The 16795-nt window shown below is 32.8% G+C and overlaps 1 protein-coding gene across 2 annotated transcripts; it reads right to left on the bottom strand.

Moving 5' to 3' along the window:
- Positions 1–1568: 1568 nt before the first annotated feature.
- LOC142627922 (putative disease resistance protein RGA1) lies at positions 1569–12211 on the bottom strand. 2 transcript variants are annotated; one of them, XM_075801822.1, is made up of 12 exons: positions 9163–12211; positions 8688–8764; positions 7923–8050; positions 7583–7760; positions 6850–6988; positions 6144–6695; positions 5878–5951; positions 5101–5763; positions 4779–4855; positions 4605–4649; positions 2703–2770; positions 1569–2365 (listed from the first exon to the last, which is right to left on the bottom strand). In XM_075801822.1, exons 1-2 carry the CDS (start codon positions 11998–12000, stop codon positions 8747–8749), a joined length of 2856 nt encoding a protein of 951 aa, XP_075657937.1. In that variant the 5' UTR covers positions 12001–12211; the 3' UTR covers positions 1569–2365; positions 2703–2770; positions 4605–4649; positions 4779–4855; positions 5101–5763; positions 5878–5951; positions 6144–6695; positions 6850–6988; positions 7583–7760; positions 7923–8050; positions 8688–8746. The 2 variants fall into 2 exon arrangements, with proteins under 2 accessions (XP_075657937.1, XP_075657938.1); XM_075801823.1 differs by lacking the exons at positions 5101–5763; positions 5878–5951.
- Positions 12212–16795: the final 4584 nt, after the last annotated feature.

Genomic DNA, 16795 nt, shown 5'->3' with positions numbered 1-16795 from the left:
TATTTTAGTTTAATTCATTTTTGGTATTTTGAGAATTAGATTAGTTTCGGAATATAATTTAGACATATTATGTGAATTCTAATAATTTATTAATAAAAAAAAACTTAAATGGTTCATGAAAATCTAATTTTTTTTTTTACAAGAGATGAAACATTCAAGTATAACACGAACTTAAGCGGGTTGGGTTGAAAAAACCCTTTAGCTGTATACCCCAGCAATCATGATACTAAATATGCTAGAATTATTCATTATTTTAATACAAAATGCAACGAATAGACAATTTTTCTTCTCTGAATGGGGAAAACATTAACAGCAGCCTTCTATGACTATTGGTGCACCACCCACCCATTTTGTCCTATTTTACACAGTTTGTAGATAATAGAGAGAGAGAGAGAGAGAGACCACATCAATATATTCAGAGAGAGAGAGAGAGACCACATCAACATATTCTTTTCACTTCAAGTTCCGTGCCCTCTAAGTGAAGTCACTTCCACATTCTCAAATCCTTCTCACTTCATTCTCTAAGTATCCGCATGCCAAACATTTTGACAAAGTTTGTATTCACTCTTTTTCCTTCTTTTTTTCAACTTAAACATAAATGCATAAATACCGTCCCACTAGTCGCAAATCTACGCAATATATAGAAAAATGTAATATAAGTATTTTATAAGAATATAATGTAAAATTTATAAGTTAAGTAGTGTATTTTGAATTCAACAACAATACATAAATTAAATAATTATTTTCAATTTTTGTAAGTTTTATATATATGAAAAATGTAATATAAATATATTAAAAATATTTTTGTAAAAAAATATACCATGATCAGTTGACTAATTTGAACATATCAAAGAATATTAAAAAAAAAATGTACATCCTCATTCCATGGAACACATGTAACTTCTTATATTAAGTTTAAATTATTATATATGTTTAGAATTGTGACATTTTTTTTTTCAAAAATAAGTATAATGTCTACAATATTGAAATTTGAATTTTAATGTAATCTAGTAGATATTTATCATGTTTATTACTTTTTTAAGGCCCACATCTCTAACTTCTAATATCTATTTTGTTTATAATTTTTTAACCAAAAACTAAAGAGTTTGGCACAAAAAGAATAAAATTTCATACTTTCCAACCTAAAAATTAAGGAAAAAAGAAAAAAAAAAAGAAAAAAAAAAAGAATTTTTGAGGCCCAAACTGAAAAAGGCAACTTAAAAAATATCAATTTAAGACCAAGTTAGACCAAAATGATTGAAATAACCAAAATGAGCCAAAATGCTATGATGATGTGATTTAACAAGAGTGTAATAATAATAAATGATACTGTTTATCTTTTAGATATTATATAGATTTCTAGCATGCACCACTTGTAGCAATACTTAAGCATCAGTTCAATTTGGTAACGATTGCTACACAAATATTCTCATTGAATAAAGAAAATATACCTGGTCTTTGACAATGAATCCAAATACACCCCCCCCCCCCCCCCCCGAAATGAATACGTTACACAACTACATACTCTCATTGACAATTTACTTATCAAGTGAAAATATGTCAACTGAAAAGGGCTATATACTCATATTCAGCAATAAGTCCAAAAAAGACAATTATACCAACAAGAAAAGTAATCCTCGCATAATGAGTTGGATTTGCATTTCCAAACAATATTTCTGAAACACCATCAACAACCAGTCTTTTTTGGTTCTTCAGTAAATAAGCAAATATATTTTCCACAAAAAAAAGAAAAAAGAAAAAAAAAATCAATTCCCAAACAACTCATAGAGAGACATTCTAAAAATGATGCAGGTTGAGATTTGAACCTTGACCTTAGAAGGAAGCCTGACCCCAAAGATCTTTAATCAAAATCAACTTGACATAATTACAACTAATTGTTTAACACTGATCACCATAATCGTCTTCTACTCATGTTGGCTTTTTTGGACATCCGGAACAAACAAGAAACTAGTGGATGGGTTCTTGTGTGTATACTGCCATAAGATTTCCAGAAAAATGGATTCATATGTTTCTATCCTTGGGCAGGAAGCAATGCAACTCCCAGAATTGTAACATTTCTGCATGGCTTTGAATTGTGCATAGGCAGGGTTCTTATGTCACAAGCACCATACATGTTCTTGTATGATGCATCAGAAATGGTGAGTGAAAAGGTATGATTGGGGCACTTTTAACAGAAGCAGTAGTATTGGTTTAAATAATTGGGTTTTGAATAGGTCACTTTGGATACAACACCAGAGCCACCTTGCCACGTTTTGATCCGAACATCAGTAGAGTGTTTGATGATTGAGTCCCTCACTGTTTGAAATGCTGGCTCGGGATTTATCTCTGCTAAGACTGCCAAATGCTGCATAGGTACAAGGATTCAGTCAGAGAAAGGGACTAGTGACAGATTTTTTGCCACTTAATTAAGCAAAAGTGGAGTAAAATTTGTGCAAATTGATCCCTAGATTTAGATTGGTAACCTCTGAATTTTATACTACAATGAAGAAAAGACAAACAAGGAAGTTTTCTACTACATTGCATTCTATTAGATAACTAGAAGTGCATATAAACCAAAAAGTGATGACCCTTGGGTGTTGGTATGGTAATGGTAGCAATTTTGTAGGTTGACTTTTTTACAACTTGCAAATAATGCAGACTATATTTTCAGCAAATAAAATCAGAATCAAGCAGTGAATGACCTAATTCCATGACTTTCGCTGCATGTATCATTCCTTATATCCAAATTGTATTCCAATACAATCATCACCTGCATTGAAGGTATAAACCCAAAAAGTATGAACTTTTAATATAGAAAATACATAGGGAAGACAAGAACAAGGATTTGAGAGCTTGTGGAATAATATGCCAGTGGATATGAATGAATTGTATATTTCAAATTATTGAATATCATCCGTGTTGGGACTATCGACAAGTGATTTTATGCTAACCAATTCTAAATGGATATTTTGAAAATGATCAAATCCAAAAGAAAACTTGGGGCCGATCTTAGCTCAAGTCCCCTTACTTTCAAATCAGAACTAGAAGCAAAACTTATGGCTGGCATTAGTAAAAAACTTCAATGAAAGAACTTCTACAGAGTTTAACATCCAAAATAAATTTCAAGCTACTTTTTTTTGCATCCTAAAGCATTATCAATATTTATTCCATTAATATAGGATGTCAACATTAATGAGGTATAATTAGAAATAAAAAGGCTCAATTTCAGTGCCTGCCATGAATATTCCACCATTTCTCCCATCTGCCATCTATAAGACCAGCCCTGTGCAATAACATCAACTAATATGTATGAAGATCAGACTCTCTTGCGTACTAGTTTTTGGTGACCATACTCCAAATCTATCTGGTTCCAGAAGAGTTCCGTCAATCTTCTAATTATCAAGCCAAAAAGCAAGTTTTCCATCTCAAAATCAACCAACAGGCTTAAAGAAAAGAAAAAAAAAAAAAAACCCTCAGCTTATAACCATATTACTAACACAACCAGAAGGATGAGATGGGATTTACAAGGCCCCTCGAAAATTGTAGTTTGTACCATGAAGGAATGAATATTTGGGTGGAACAAGCATTGCAAACCTTTTGGCTTGGCAAGCACTCCAAGCATTCTTGAATGCTTTGGAGTCATAAATAACACCATCCACAACAGCAATGAAAAGTACATTGAAAAGAAATAATGCACGGATTCATGTGCCTCAGCTAAGTATTCCTTCTCATGGATTTAGATTGTGTTCCCCTTTTCATAAGTATGAGAAGACAGATTTGAAGATATTTAGCTAAATATAGAACAAATTCTCTTTATAATAGAGTAGAACTCTAAACATAGTACACTGAAGTACAAGCCAATTAACTTAATTTGACTATAAAGGACGATGCCAGATAGCGTCTCAATCATTTTAAACCAAAACTTGGACTTCAGACAGCTTTTTGTCTCAATCATTAGTCTTAAGCCAAAATGTTATAGGTGAAGCAATACCTGTATAGATTTCTTGTCAAGCAGGACTCCACACAAAGGGAATGCCATGTAGTAGCTTAAACCAATGGACCAGAAATATATAGGACTTCATTTTTACTTATTTGGAGAGGTTAGGGGAAATAAATTTTCTAAATTTACAACATAATAGAGATACCAAACATCCAATGGATAATGAAAAATGCATTTTTTGCCCCAGAAACAAAGAATGAACATTTTTGTAGAGATACCAAATGCCACTTCGATATGGAAGCAATGTATTTATAGGTGCCTTGGGTTATGTATTTACCCTAAATAAAAAATAAAAAAATGAAGGATTCCTAGACTACATTGATAGTATAAATTAACATCGTCTTAGTCCACATGATGAGATTGATATGGAAAAATACAATGAAATCATCTTCCATGAGACATGTACACTTTCTGTTTTATTATGATATAATATTGAACTTCATATTGATTTTAAAGGATGACATTAGAATATTTTTTTTTATAGTCAATATGAAGTAGACACCAAATGTATTATATATATTGTGCACACAACAAAATGTTTAAAAATGAAGAGTGTAGCGGTAAAACCTACAGGCTGCAAAACAACAAAGTATCAGGAATATACCTGTTTGGAAATGAGATTACTCTACTCACGAATAAAACCTAGAGGCTGCAAAACAACAGAGTATCAGGAATTGGGAGATTGTTCAATGGGTAAAATAATGAGCCCATTTGTTTGAAAGATAATTGTGTGTGGCAAATATTAAGGAGAATGAAAGGAGTTAGATTGATTACTCACTGACTGTGGTAGCACACATCTACAATTGCATACCGGTTTTCCAACAGTTCCACCAAATAGAATTGAGAGTAAAGAATCTAAAGAAGAAGAAAATGAAAAATTAAATGCTCAAAAGAGACAGAGAAAATAGGTTATACTATCAGAATGCAACAGTTGAATTTTCAAAATATTGATCCAATAAAATATTACTTAATGGTGTAACATCCAAAAGTTACACTAGGTGTAACTTGATCCTTACTATATAACAATTACTCCAAATTGAAAATATCAAATAGCAAAGCATACAAGCAGACAATAAAAGTCGTGTCCAATTAAACACTACCTCGTCAACCATCAGATCAAATATTTGGCTCTTGGCATCACACTACCAACATCCCAAACTTGGCTCAGGGTCTTGTGAATTATGTGAAAGACAACACACCATAATTTTAGTTACCTATGAATGGATCTTGTCAGACCCATACCCATGTAAGACTTAAGGCCAACTACATAAGCACTAGGACCATCAAAGAAAAGCCAAATATGCAAACTAAGCAAGTTGATCAACCACAATATAAGCAAATATTGATCTTAAAACAGAAGATGAAATTAAATAAATCAGAGCAGAGATAATTAATAATAATTTTTTGTATTTCCCAGTCAAAAGCTGTAGGGAACTACTCAGAGGAGTTAATCTGATGCTCTACTAAAAAATCTCAATATTCTTACCATTAACACTACAATCTACTGCTTTATTTTAAAGCCAAAGGCAAAACAAATAAATCAATTAATAAAAGAGTAATATTTTGGATCCTAAATGTATCATACACAGTATTTAATAGTTATGGGTTACTACGTGTGCTCCAAAATCAACATCAAGACGAACAAGAAAAAGATAATGATAGGGAAAATGAAGTATCTGCTCAAAACCAAGCATAAGATTTGCCCACTCTATATCCTTAGTAATCAACAAATTGGACCTAGCAAGAAGGAGTGCAACCTGGGCCTAAATAAATCACAAAATACCAAGTAAAACATTATTCATATGTTATAGACAGTGGGTGAAAAAGATTAACTTTGAACATTAAGATCTTGAAAGAAACTTCAAGGCAACCTCAACCTTTCCCATGGCTTTTCCCCTTTGTTCTTACAGGGATTTCTCTAAGCTAATTTCTTACTCCACACATGCACAACCTGTATTTCAATTTTCACAAAAATAGCAATAGTAAAATAGCAGAAAAAGCACAATGAGCAAGCTGATGCATTTGTTAAAGATAATGACAGATGGAGCTACTGAACAATCATAACACAACAACTTCAATAATAATAAATCTTCAGATTAATTCTAAAAATAACAAACTAATAGCAACACTAAACCCAACTCACCTCATCTGGAGATTGTGGCTCCAGAAAAGCTGAGTCAGACTGGCTCAGAGGTGGTTGATTCAAAAGTCGTTTGCCCTTGTCCAAAAAAACATTTTCTGCAAAGCAGTGCCCCCGAATACCATCTTCCATATTCATGTTGGTTTTCATATGCTGTACCAATTTCCGCCTTCTTTTTCCCTTATAATTTTTCATTTTCCTATCAGCAACCCAAAGCTGTACAAGAAATCTCTGTCCAAGTAATTATCATTTTCAATGCTGTGTCCATACTTATGAGACACATCTATCTTTCTCTGTTTCAACCAAGGGGCATTTCCTTCTAAACTACCAGGTAGCTTAAATCCCCAAACAAAATTTCTTGCCAGAACCAAATTTTCTTGAAAACCTATAGCTGTACCCCACAAACCATCTTGTGAAAATGATCTTGCTGGAAATGTCCCACTTTGAGATTGCAAGTACTGAAGGACTTGAACCTTCTCAGGGGTAAAAGCACCATTTTGATTTTGATTTGTAGTATGATACAATGAGTCACTCCTTCCAACAGTTTTATTGGTGCTGGCAAGGCAACATCAACCCTTTGTCATCAAATAGAACTATCACAGTGCCAGCAGAAATTCAATTTGCTAACTACTAAAACTCCATGTGTTGCAGGAGGAAGAATGGAAAAACACAGATTTTTAATAAAGGAATAAATAAACAGGATATATACCTGTTGGGACGTAGAAAGTGTCTGGCATATATTTTCTGTACACTTTTGCTTGCACTTTGCCACAACTGTGTTATGTATTAGATTCTGAGTTGTAAAGATAAAATGGCAGGTTCATGTGATGGTGACAAATGGTGCAATGCTACACAATAAATTTCACAATTTTTTAGCACTCAGCAGGATATAAATGGTAGCAACATCAATTTCATCTAGAATCACCGTTATCATCACTCTATGACATTCAAATTACAGACTTAACACCTCAACATGTGTGAAAATTGGTGTCAAATTGTTTGTGTGCTTAGACTTTCTCTTATTTTGATTTAGTCAAAGTTTTCACGTCAATTGTGGTTGCATGGATGGAAGGGGTCCCCTTCTTCATTCAAAACCAGTTGGGATGGACAAAGCAAAGAAAATTGTGACTTGGAAATTAGAATTGGTTTAGTTAAAAGGGAAAGTCTTGGTACACGCTCGTTATTTCACATTTTGTACGCATTTTATTTGAAATCATGTTCTGAAAACAAGATTTTAGTTCAAATTGAGAAATAGTGAAATAGAGTTTTCAAAATCACAATTTTTGTTAAATATTCCTAAGGTATTGTTCCTAGACTGATGGAGATCAAAATATTCCTAGGGTATTATTAGGTTGGAAAAAATAAAAATGATTGACCATAGAACAAAAAACAAATGCAGCAATAAATTAAAAATGAAAAAGAAATAGAAAGGAGATAGTTACCTATACAAGAAGCAACATTTATGTGCCTAGATGAAGGAAGTTTGGACTGGTCCTATCTTCTCCTCTCCACTTCTTATGGTGTCCTTTTCAAAATAGGCAACTATGGATTGCAGCAAACAGCAAGTATTTATCAAATTGCGCCCTCTACCCTTGGTGGTAGAATCTCACTCTTCCTCATCTTCATTGACAAGAAACACATCACTAAGACAAGAAATCTATGTGCATCCAGAATCAAACTCTAAAGTTGAAACATCAAAGCCTGAAGATTAGCAACTATACATTCAAACCCTCAAAATTAAGGATAGAAGGTTGCATAAGTTGTAGATTGTCAAGTACCTACCCAACCTTTCATGTGTCATACGCTATGCAAGCTTTACTGCCACAATAAAATGAACGCATTTCTTCTGTAGGTCTTACTCAAAAGTGCATCCATGTGTGAAATTTTGCTCAACCACAAAATATACTTCCCTACATAATAGAATTTGATGTATGGTTTAAATGAGGCCAACAAAATTAAATATCTAGCATGAGGTTATTATAGATGGACAAAACAGTAAGAAAAATCATCTCGATACAAAAGATAAAAAATAATATTTGGATATACCTTGCAATAAAAGACAACATAAGGGGGAAAAAAAAGGGAAGCTTGGCAATGTTTTTTTTTTTTGACAAATTTATAATTATGCTATACTGGTGAAAATTGCACAGTTCTTTAAAACTGAACAACATTTTTTGTATCACTTAGTAAAGCAAATTAAAATGAGATGCAAGGATTGGATTAAGTTTAGACACAAGAAAAATCCTGCTCAAAATTAAGTAATATAGAAATGTTATTTAACAAGGCCATATGCCAATAATAAAAATCCACTATTAAAGTTTCAGTACCATTCAGTCTGGGTTCTTTAAAATAAATAAAAAATCTTCCATACATTTACAAATTCTGGTTGCAAATACTGGGCCTACTAGATTGAACCATTGCTGACAGTCCTGTTGTAAGTTTGGCCAAAAATTGATAAATTTTGAGAGATAATGAAAATAATTAATTGATATTTCAGCCGTATGACAAAAGCAGCAGAAGAGGAAGAAAGAAGTAGGAAGAAGTTACCCTTTACTGGTTCAGACTTGCAATGCCGAATGAAGCCGAGGATGAACTTTGCTCATGCGCTATTCTTCCGATATAAGCTAAATCAATAAAATGAGCAAGACCCATAAAAAAATTAAACCGCAAATGAAATAGAAAGAGGTAGGCATTTGATTTTGAGTTGTTTACATTTAAATGCAAATGAGTGAAAATCTAGAGACATGTTCATTTGATTATTCCATCTGAAAGTCCAGCCTTGTATTTTTTAAATCATTTCTGAAAATTTATTGTACCCATCAAGCAATTTTGAATACATCACAAGCTAACTGAATCTAAGCAACAACAATAAACCACGCTAACTCAAATTTATGAGAATATGTTAAATTCATCAATCTAGGTTGTGAGTAATTTATTTTCATAAAAATGAGAATATTTAATTGATAGTATATATTTGCAAAATAAATGAAGAGTAAGGAGATTAAGAAGCAGAATGAGTTACCCAGGCATACTTCCAGGCATAAGTAGAATGTTCTAGAAGATGGATGTTTGGGATGTGAGAAATGGTGCGCCAGTCCTCTCCTGTCTCTCTTTGGCAACGTTTCTCGATGATTGGACAGTCAGCGATCACCAATTCATTCAATGGAATTGTACGCAGGAAGTCCGGCAGCGACTTTAACTTGCTGCAACAATGAATTTCCAACTGTTGAAGACGTGGCATTACAGTAATACAGTCTGCGTCTTCTTTGCCTCCAATCCCAATCCATTCTTCCCACTCCTCCAACCACACAAACTTGAGATGTTTCAAATTTGGGAATATTATGTCTTGTTTCTTGTTTTCAGATTCTATTCCCAAAAATTCAACACCCACTTTTTTCAGACTACACACATCCCATATACTTAACGATTCAAGGAGCGGAAACTTCCCCAAAGGAGGCAAACTCATTAACTTGGCGACCGAATGGATACAAACCGTTTTCAATTTGGTCAAGGACATCAACCAATTAGGAGACATTGTGGTGCCCTGGTACCAACGAATGTCTAACAGCTCCAAGTCTTGAGGTGGCTCTAACGCATTTAAAAATAATACATCCCTCTCCATTGTTTTATCATTGGGATCGACGGCATTTGGAACCCAAGCATCCCGCCATCCTCTATCCTTCCCTTTCTTAAAAGATAGTTTCAATTCACGAAGGTGTATCTTCTTCTTAAGTTGTGCATTCTTGGCCTCACTTATATCTACCAGGTTCCCCAACCCACGTATTTCAAAACTCCCTTGCAGGTGGTTCAAATTTTTTAATTCTCCTAGTTCACATCTTTCGCTATCCTCGTCACTTATGCTGAAACATCTTAATGTTCTAAGAGAAATCAATCTTCCAATCCCTCTTGGAATCAGAAAACGGTCTCCAATAAGATGTCTTAAGTTAATTAATTTACCTATCCCTTGAGGTAATTTTGTGAACACAGAACCAGAAGTCTGGGTAATCTTCAAATATTGTAAATTGCATAGATTACAAATGGCTTCAGGCAATACCTCATTGCACTGAAATAAAATGAGATACCTTAAATGTATTAAATTTTCCACGGTATGCGGAAGTTTCATTCTACACTCCAACGTTAACACTCGTAAAAGTCTAAAATTTTGGAATAAATTGGATATGTTATAACCACCTTGATTAAAAAAGATGAGGGTGCGTAGATTTTTGGCACTATCAATGGACACAGGAAATTGGATTTCTTTTGGAATTACTAATCTCAAATGGCGAGCATTATTATAATCTGATTGCGACTCTATGTCACTATTGATTATAAAGCATTCATTCTTAGTAATCAACTGTGCAAAGTCATGCACTATATCATGCATTTTGTACCTCATGTGCCCAAATTCTCTGGATTCTTGGAAGAAAGAGCGAATGACTAAATTATCAAAGTATTCTCTTCCTATGATTTCCACCTCCATATTTCCCTTTGACTCAACAAATCCATGTGCTGTCCACATATGTACCAACTCATTAACATTAAAAACATGATCTTTCGGAAAGACAGCACAATATGAGAAACACCGTTTCAGTGGTGAGGGCAAATCAAAATAACTAAGTAACAATGGCACAAAAAGACCTCTTTCAACATCTTCTAATTCCCACAAATTGCTATCCAAAACGTTCTTCCATTCTTCTTTACTTTTCTTGAAATGCATGAGACTCCCTAGAGCTTTTGCAGCAAGGGGCAAGCCTTTACACTTCTTTGATATTTGCTTGCCAAGGACTTCTAGTTGTTCACATTGCTTAGGATCCTTATCAAAAAATGCTATTTTACTAAACACCAACCAACAATCTTCCTCAGACAATTCCTCCAACTTGATTGTATTTGCACTTTCCATCATCTTCGCTACTTTGCCTTTACGTGTAGTGACTAGAATTTTACTACTTTGGGAACCACAACTTTTGAGTGCATCTCTAATTGGCTTCCACATTGCATAGTCTTCTGTCCACACATCATCAAAGACAAGAAAAAACTTCTTTCCCCCGATTAATTCACAAATTTTTTCCAATAGACTGTGCAATTCAGTAGTGTTAAAATCACGATCTCCCAAAGCTTCAACGATAGCTTTTGCAACCCTACATTGATCAAAGGGTTCGGAAACACAAACCCAAATTCTTTCTTCAAAATGATCCATCACCTCATGATGATTAAAGGCTAGCTGGGCAAGTGTTGTTTTTCCCATACCGCCCATGCCCACCAAAGAGATGACATGGGGGAGTTTTTCTTTTTCAGTACCCTTGCCCAGTAGAATGCTCACTAAATGATCCTTAACCCTATCACGACCAAGAATATCAAACACATCAACATAAGAAGTAGTTTTTGGCCTCTCAACTACTTCTTCAATGGCTCTACTCAATTCAAACCCGTACATTTCCCTCTCTTTGTTAATCTCATCTAATTTTTCGTTAAGTTCTTTTATCTTATGAGCAATATCACGATGCTGAAAAAGATTAGGAACTGAGATGAGGGGCCATACCTTCCTCTTCTTAGTAGTGCTAGTTTCAGCTTTTTCTTCGTCTTTTTGTTGTTTCTCAATCTCTTCTTTGATCATGGCAGTGTTCCACTCATCCAACACGTCGTCCATCTCGTAGAATACGCATTTGAGCTTATCTAACCAAAGCTTCACAGCTTCCTCCTTCAGCTGCCTCTTCTCAGCATCATTGAGCACTGCCTGGATGGTACGGAATTTGGTTTCAAGCTTTTGGACTTCTTGTTTGACAGTTGCAGTCAAGGTGAACTCTGAAGAAATGAAAGAACCAAGCTGCTCCACAATAGCAGAAAGTAAAGCACGAGCCATAGATTGGAAATGGGAAATTTGCTGGATATCACAAGAAGAGAAAGAAGAGTCTGTGAGAAAGAGTAGGTAGATAATGAACTGGTTGATGATGTTCAGGAGAAACCAAATAGCAAATACAAAAGCAGGTCCGCTCTGGTCAATCAATGAAGTCTATCAGTTCACACTGGAATCCACTATGTAATCTCAAAAGCATAGCCACCTCTCATCAATAAAGTCCAGGCCCTACGTTATCAGTTCACACTGATTTATTATGTTCTCTTTGACCCACCCACTAGGCACAAAGTGAAGTGAATTATTTCCCCGCTTATTTACAAAGTTATCAACTTTATAAAGTTGTAGTATAATAGTCATAGCGTAGTGTCGACCACGATGAAAAAGTTATGTAGGAACTTTTTTATTATTATTTATTTTTATGATCGTTATATAGGAACATTTGAACACAATATCTTTTTGGTTCATGTATTTTTTGTCATTTTTTACTTTGGCTTTCAAATTTTTGGGCTCCTATTTGGCCCCTAATTTTTGAAAATCGTTTCATCTTACTAAATAAAATATCTTATGTGGCACATAGGATGCATAGTTCGCATGATAAACACTAATGTGGTCAATAAAATAATAGTAAAAAAAATATTTGGTATTTAAAAAATTCCACTCAACATCCAAATCAAAAAGATTAAAATTTATTATTATTTTAGAAAATACTTATAATTTACCTTGGGTAACATGAGAAGAGCTAAAATTTAATTTCCAATGTTAATTTTCCTATTGAGAGGTAGATTGTTTAGCGTATGGAGACTTGTTTATAAAAAATTGAAGTCTTGAATTGTTATGAAAAATTGATCATTCATGGTGATTTAGCACACTTCAAACAAATTTTTTTTAAAATGTTTTAGAATTTCAATTAGGTTGAATATATATTGACCCACATCATACATGGCTTTAGGGTCTGGAAGGAATTTAGGGAGATGGAAAAGAAATGTGGAGAGAAAATGGATTTTTTGGATATTTGGTTGGAAATATTTAAGGAAGGAAAACTAGTGGGATTAGACTGTTTTCTTCTCAGGCTCATGAAAATATTTTTTCCCCAAATTAGGAAGAAAATCCAAGAGAAAATGTTTAAACTAAAGCACCCATGTGTTGCAACCTGCTGGGTTTTCTCGGTTTCTTCTTGGCACTTTTTTTCTTTTTTCAGTTTTGTCATTTTCTGTTACTCAACTATTTCCTTTTTCTTTTTCTTTTTTTAATTTCCTTCTTTAGCTTTTTTTCCTTTTCTATACTTTTCATTCGGTTTGCTTTTATTTATATATTTATATATATATATATATATTATTTTTTTGGTTGTGTTTCATCAGTTTTGTTTTTGTTTTTTTGGTTCATCCAGTTTTTTTTTCTTATTTTGTTACTTTATTTTAGTAGAGGCATGAAAGTAAATTTAAACAAATTACATTTTTTTTATTTCTCCATTTTTCCACTCTTAACCAAACACTACAAGAGAAAACTAAAAACTTTTTTATCATATCTCAATTTTCTATACTCTTACTTTTTTATCCTCCAACTAAACGGACTATTGGCTTAGCCTAAGAGCTGCCCTATCCAAGCAAACCGCAGATTTAATTTAATAATTGTTTCGATAAAACTAACGTTCAAACGAAAATTTGGAGTCTTGCTCTTGTAAAGCGCCTCAGGCAATAGCTTAATTGACTAAGCTAGAGCCAAAGCTTGCAATTTGGGACAACGGGTTCTATAGAATGAACAAGGAGGAGATCATAATCAAATTTTAAGTAACATAGATACAAGGCAACATCATTTCTTGAAAGAAACTTCTTTTTCATCATCAATAAATTTCCTATCTCTATCTGATAGAGTGCTGAATTTGAGAAAGACCAACAGACAACATAGTTTTAGTTTAGAATAACAATTTCTTCATTTACAACCAACCAGAGAGTGCCGAACATTGTGATGAATACAAAAAGAGGCTCTTTCTCTTTCTCTTTCTCAATCTCATGACATCACTGAATTTGCATCAAAATTGCTAGATGCATAATAAGAATAATATCTATTGTTCAATGTTTTGGATACCATAACATAATCAACAATAATAAACTTCCATGTAAAACAAGACTTGTTAGTCTTGCTAAAGAAAGGGTTCTTCTTACTAGTGGAGAGCTATCAAAATCATCATTGAAAGAAATTATATTCTCTTATTAACAAACTAAAGGCATATGTAGTGCATGCCCGTTGTAAGTTCTTGCAAGGGCCAAAGGGTGTACCTTGGTTTTGAAAAACCTGGCTCACTTTTTATTAGAAACTAGTAAGTTGCCCGTGCGATGCACGGATAATTTTATAATATTTTATGTAAAACACTTTTGAATAATGTTGTACATAAATTATAAAAAATAAAAAAAAGTAAACTAAATTAGAGTAAAGAAACATATACATTTTGTGATATTAAAAATTGGTTTAGTGGCTTCATTGCATATTTGTAGCCTTCTTAAGGTAAGTTTTTTTTTTTTAAATCATGAATAAAAAAAAATAAAAATGCAAAAGAGTAATGGGACCATGAAATAAAGTAATTTGTGTTGTATTTACATATTTCATACTATGAAATAAAAGTATACCCAACTCTCTGACTATCTTTCACTCATCGATAGTGCGACATTAAGACATGGTGTGAGCAAGTGTGTATGCATGTGTTTTATAGATGATTTAAAATTAAACTATGGTAGAATATGACTTTACATTGCGCACCTAATATTCTCTCTACTTATATATCCAAAACAAAAACTAACTAACCAAATTACCTAACCTAAATCATATTTAAGCCCCTAATTTAAAAAGAAAAAAAGATTACTCGTAGGGGTTTCGGTGTCTTGATGGTGGTGGGAGGTTAGTATAATGGAGGTGGTGACCCCTCAGATTTCTCTTTCAAATGTTTTGTTAGTCTCAAGTCTTTTAATTTGGTAATATATAGTGAAATAGTACATTTTATTTAACAATTCACAACATTTTTGTGTCTCTTTGTCTCTCTTTAGAGTCTTATCTCGTTAGCTATTACTATTAGCCCGCCCTTATTTATTTATTTATTTATTATTTTTGAAACACTAAAACAGTGAGTATGCTAAAAGACATGAAGAATAGTGAAAGGTGTGATATAAGCTTAGGCAATTAAAGAGATATTAATGAGATAACAGTAAAATTAGATAATGTGAACTCTTGGGTAACAATAAAAAAAATTAATGAAAGAGGTAAAAAAATGCTAAATCAAAATTAGAGTGCCACATGGCAGGACCTCATGCACTCTTGCATGAGGTCTCTGAGAGAAAGACATTTTGTAACAACTTTTATTCTACAATATTCCTCCAAATTTTTTTTTTACTCATTCCTTAAATCGAATAATTATAATGGTTATGTGTGCGCAATTTATAACTGTTGTTTTACTACATGTTTATAGCCTTCTCAAGGTGAGATTAATTTTTCACCCTAAAAAAAAAAGGTAAGATTAAGTTTTTTTAAAATCATGAAACAAAAAATAAATACAAAAGACTAACAGGATCGTGAAAATCAAATAATTTGTGTTGTGTTCACATATTTAATACTATGAAATAAAAATATGCCCAACTCTCTCACTGTCTTTCACTCATTGATAGTGAAACATTAAAACATGGTGTGAGCAAGTGTGTATGCACGTGTCTTATAGATGATTTTAAACCATGGTAGAATATGGCTTTACATTGCGTACCAAATATTCTCTCTACTTATATACCCAAAACAAAAACTATCCAACCTAATTACCCAAACCTAAATCATATTCAATCTCCTAATTTAAAAAGCAAAAAAAAAAATATACCCGTAGAGGTTTAAGGTCTTGATGGTGGTGGGAGGCCAATATGACGGAGGCGGCATCCCTTCAGATTTGTCTTTCTCTCTCTTTCAAATGTTTTGTTAGTCTCAGGTCTTTTATAGTGAAACAATGTGTTTTAATTTTAAAGAGAAACAATGCATTTTATTTAACAATCTACAACATTTTTATGTCTCTCTATCTCTCTCCAAGGCCGTATCTGGTTAGTTATTACTATTAGTCCTTAATTATTATTATTTTTACTTTTTTTAAAATATTAAAATGGTGGGATGCTAAAAGACATGAGAAAGAGAGAAATGTGTGATGTAAACTTAGGCAATTAATGAGAGACTAATGAGATAACAGTAAAATAAGTTAATGTAAACTTTTGGGTAATAGTAAAAAAAACTTAATGAAAGTGGTAAAAAAAATGCTAAATGCAAAATTAAAACGTTACTTGGTAAGACCTCACGCACTCTCACATAAGATCTCTACTTATATATATATATATATATATATATATATATATATATATATATTCATGATTATTCCTTTATAATTTCTAATCACTAATCAACATGAGTCTCAAAAAACTTTGTGATAGGATTTCATCATACGTACAAAATGAGAATATATTTTTTTTATCTTTATTTTTTAAAAAAATGATATTGCTATTGTGTTCATCCTTATAAGAATTTAAGCATAGATTGAATTTTCATTATTTTTGACAATTTTTCTTTGATTTCTTTATAATTTATATATTGTGTTAGTTTTAATGAATTTTTTCTCAAGCTTTCAGAGGATGGACTTTAGATAAGATGTTCAATTTTTATATGCCAAGCATTGATTATAAGTCTTGTACATTAAACAAATAGAGATAAGAAGTTAAGAATATGGTCCATTTTGGTTGGCCTTAGCTTGATTTGTCTAGACATCAATTTTCCTTGATTATTACTT

This window comes from Castanea sativa, chromosome 3, assembly GCF_040712315.1.
Source record: "Castanea sativa cultivar Marrone di Chiusa Pesio chromosome 3, ASM4071231v1".
Taxonomy (NCBI): domain Eukaryota; kingdom Viridiplantae; phylum Streptophyta; class Magnoliopsida; order Fagales; family Fagaceae; genus Castanea; species Castanea sativa.
The sequence above is the reverse complement of the archived record's forward strand: the minus strand, read 5'-3'. Positions and strand labels throughout refer to the sequence as shown.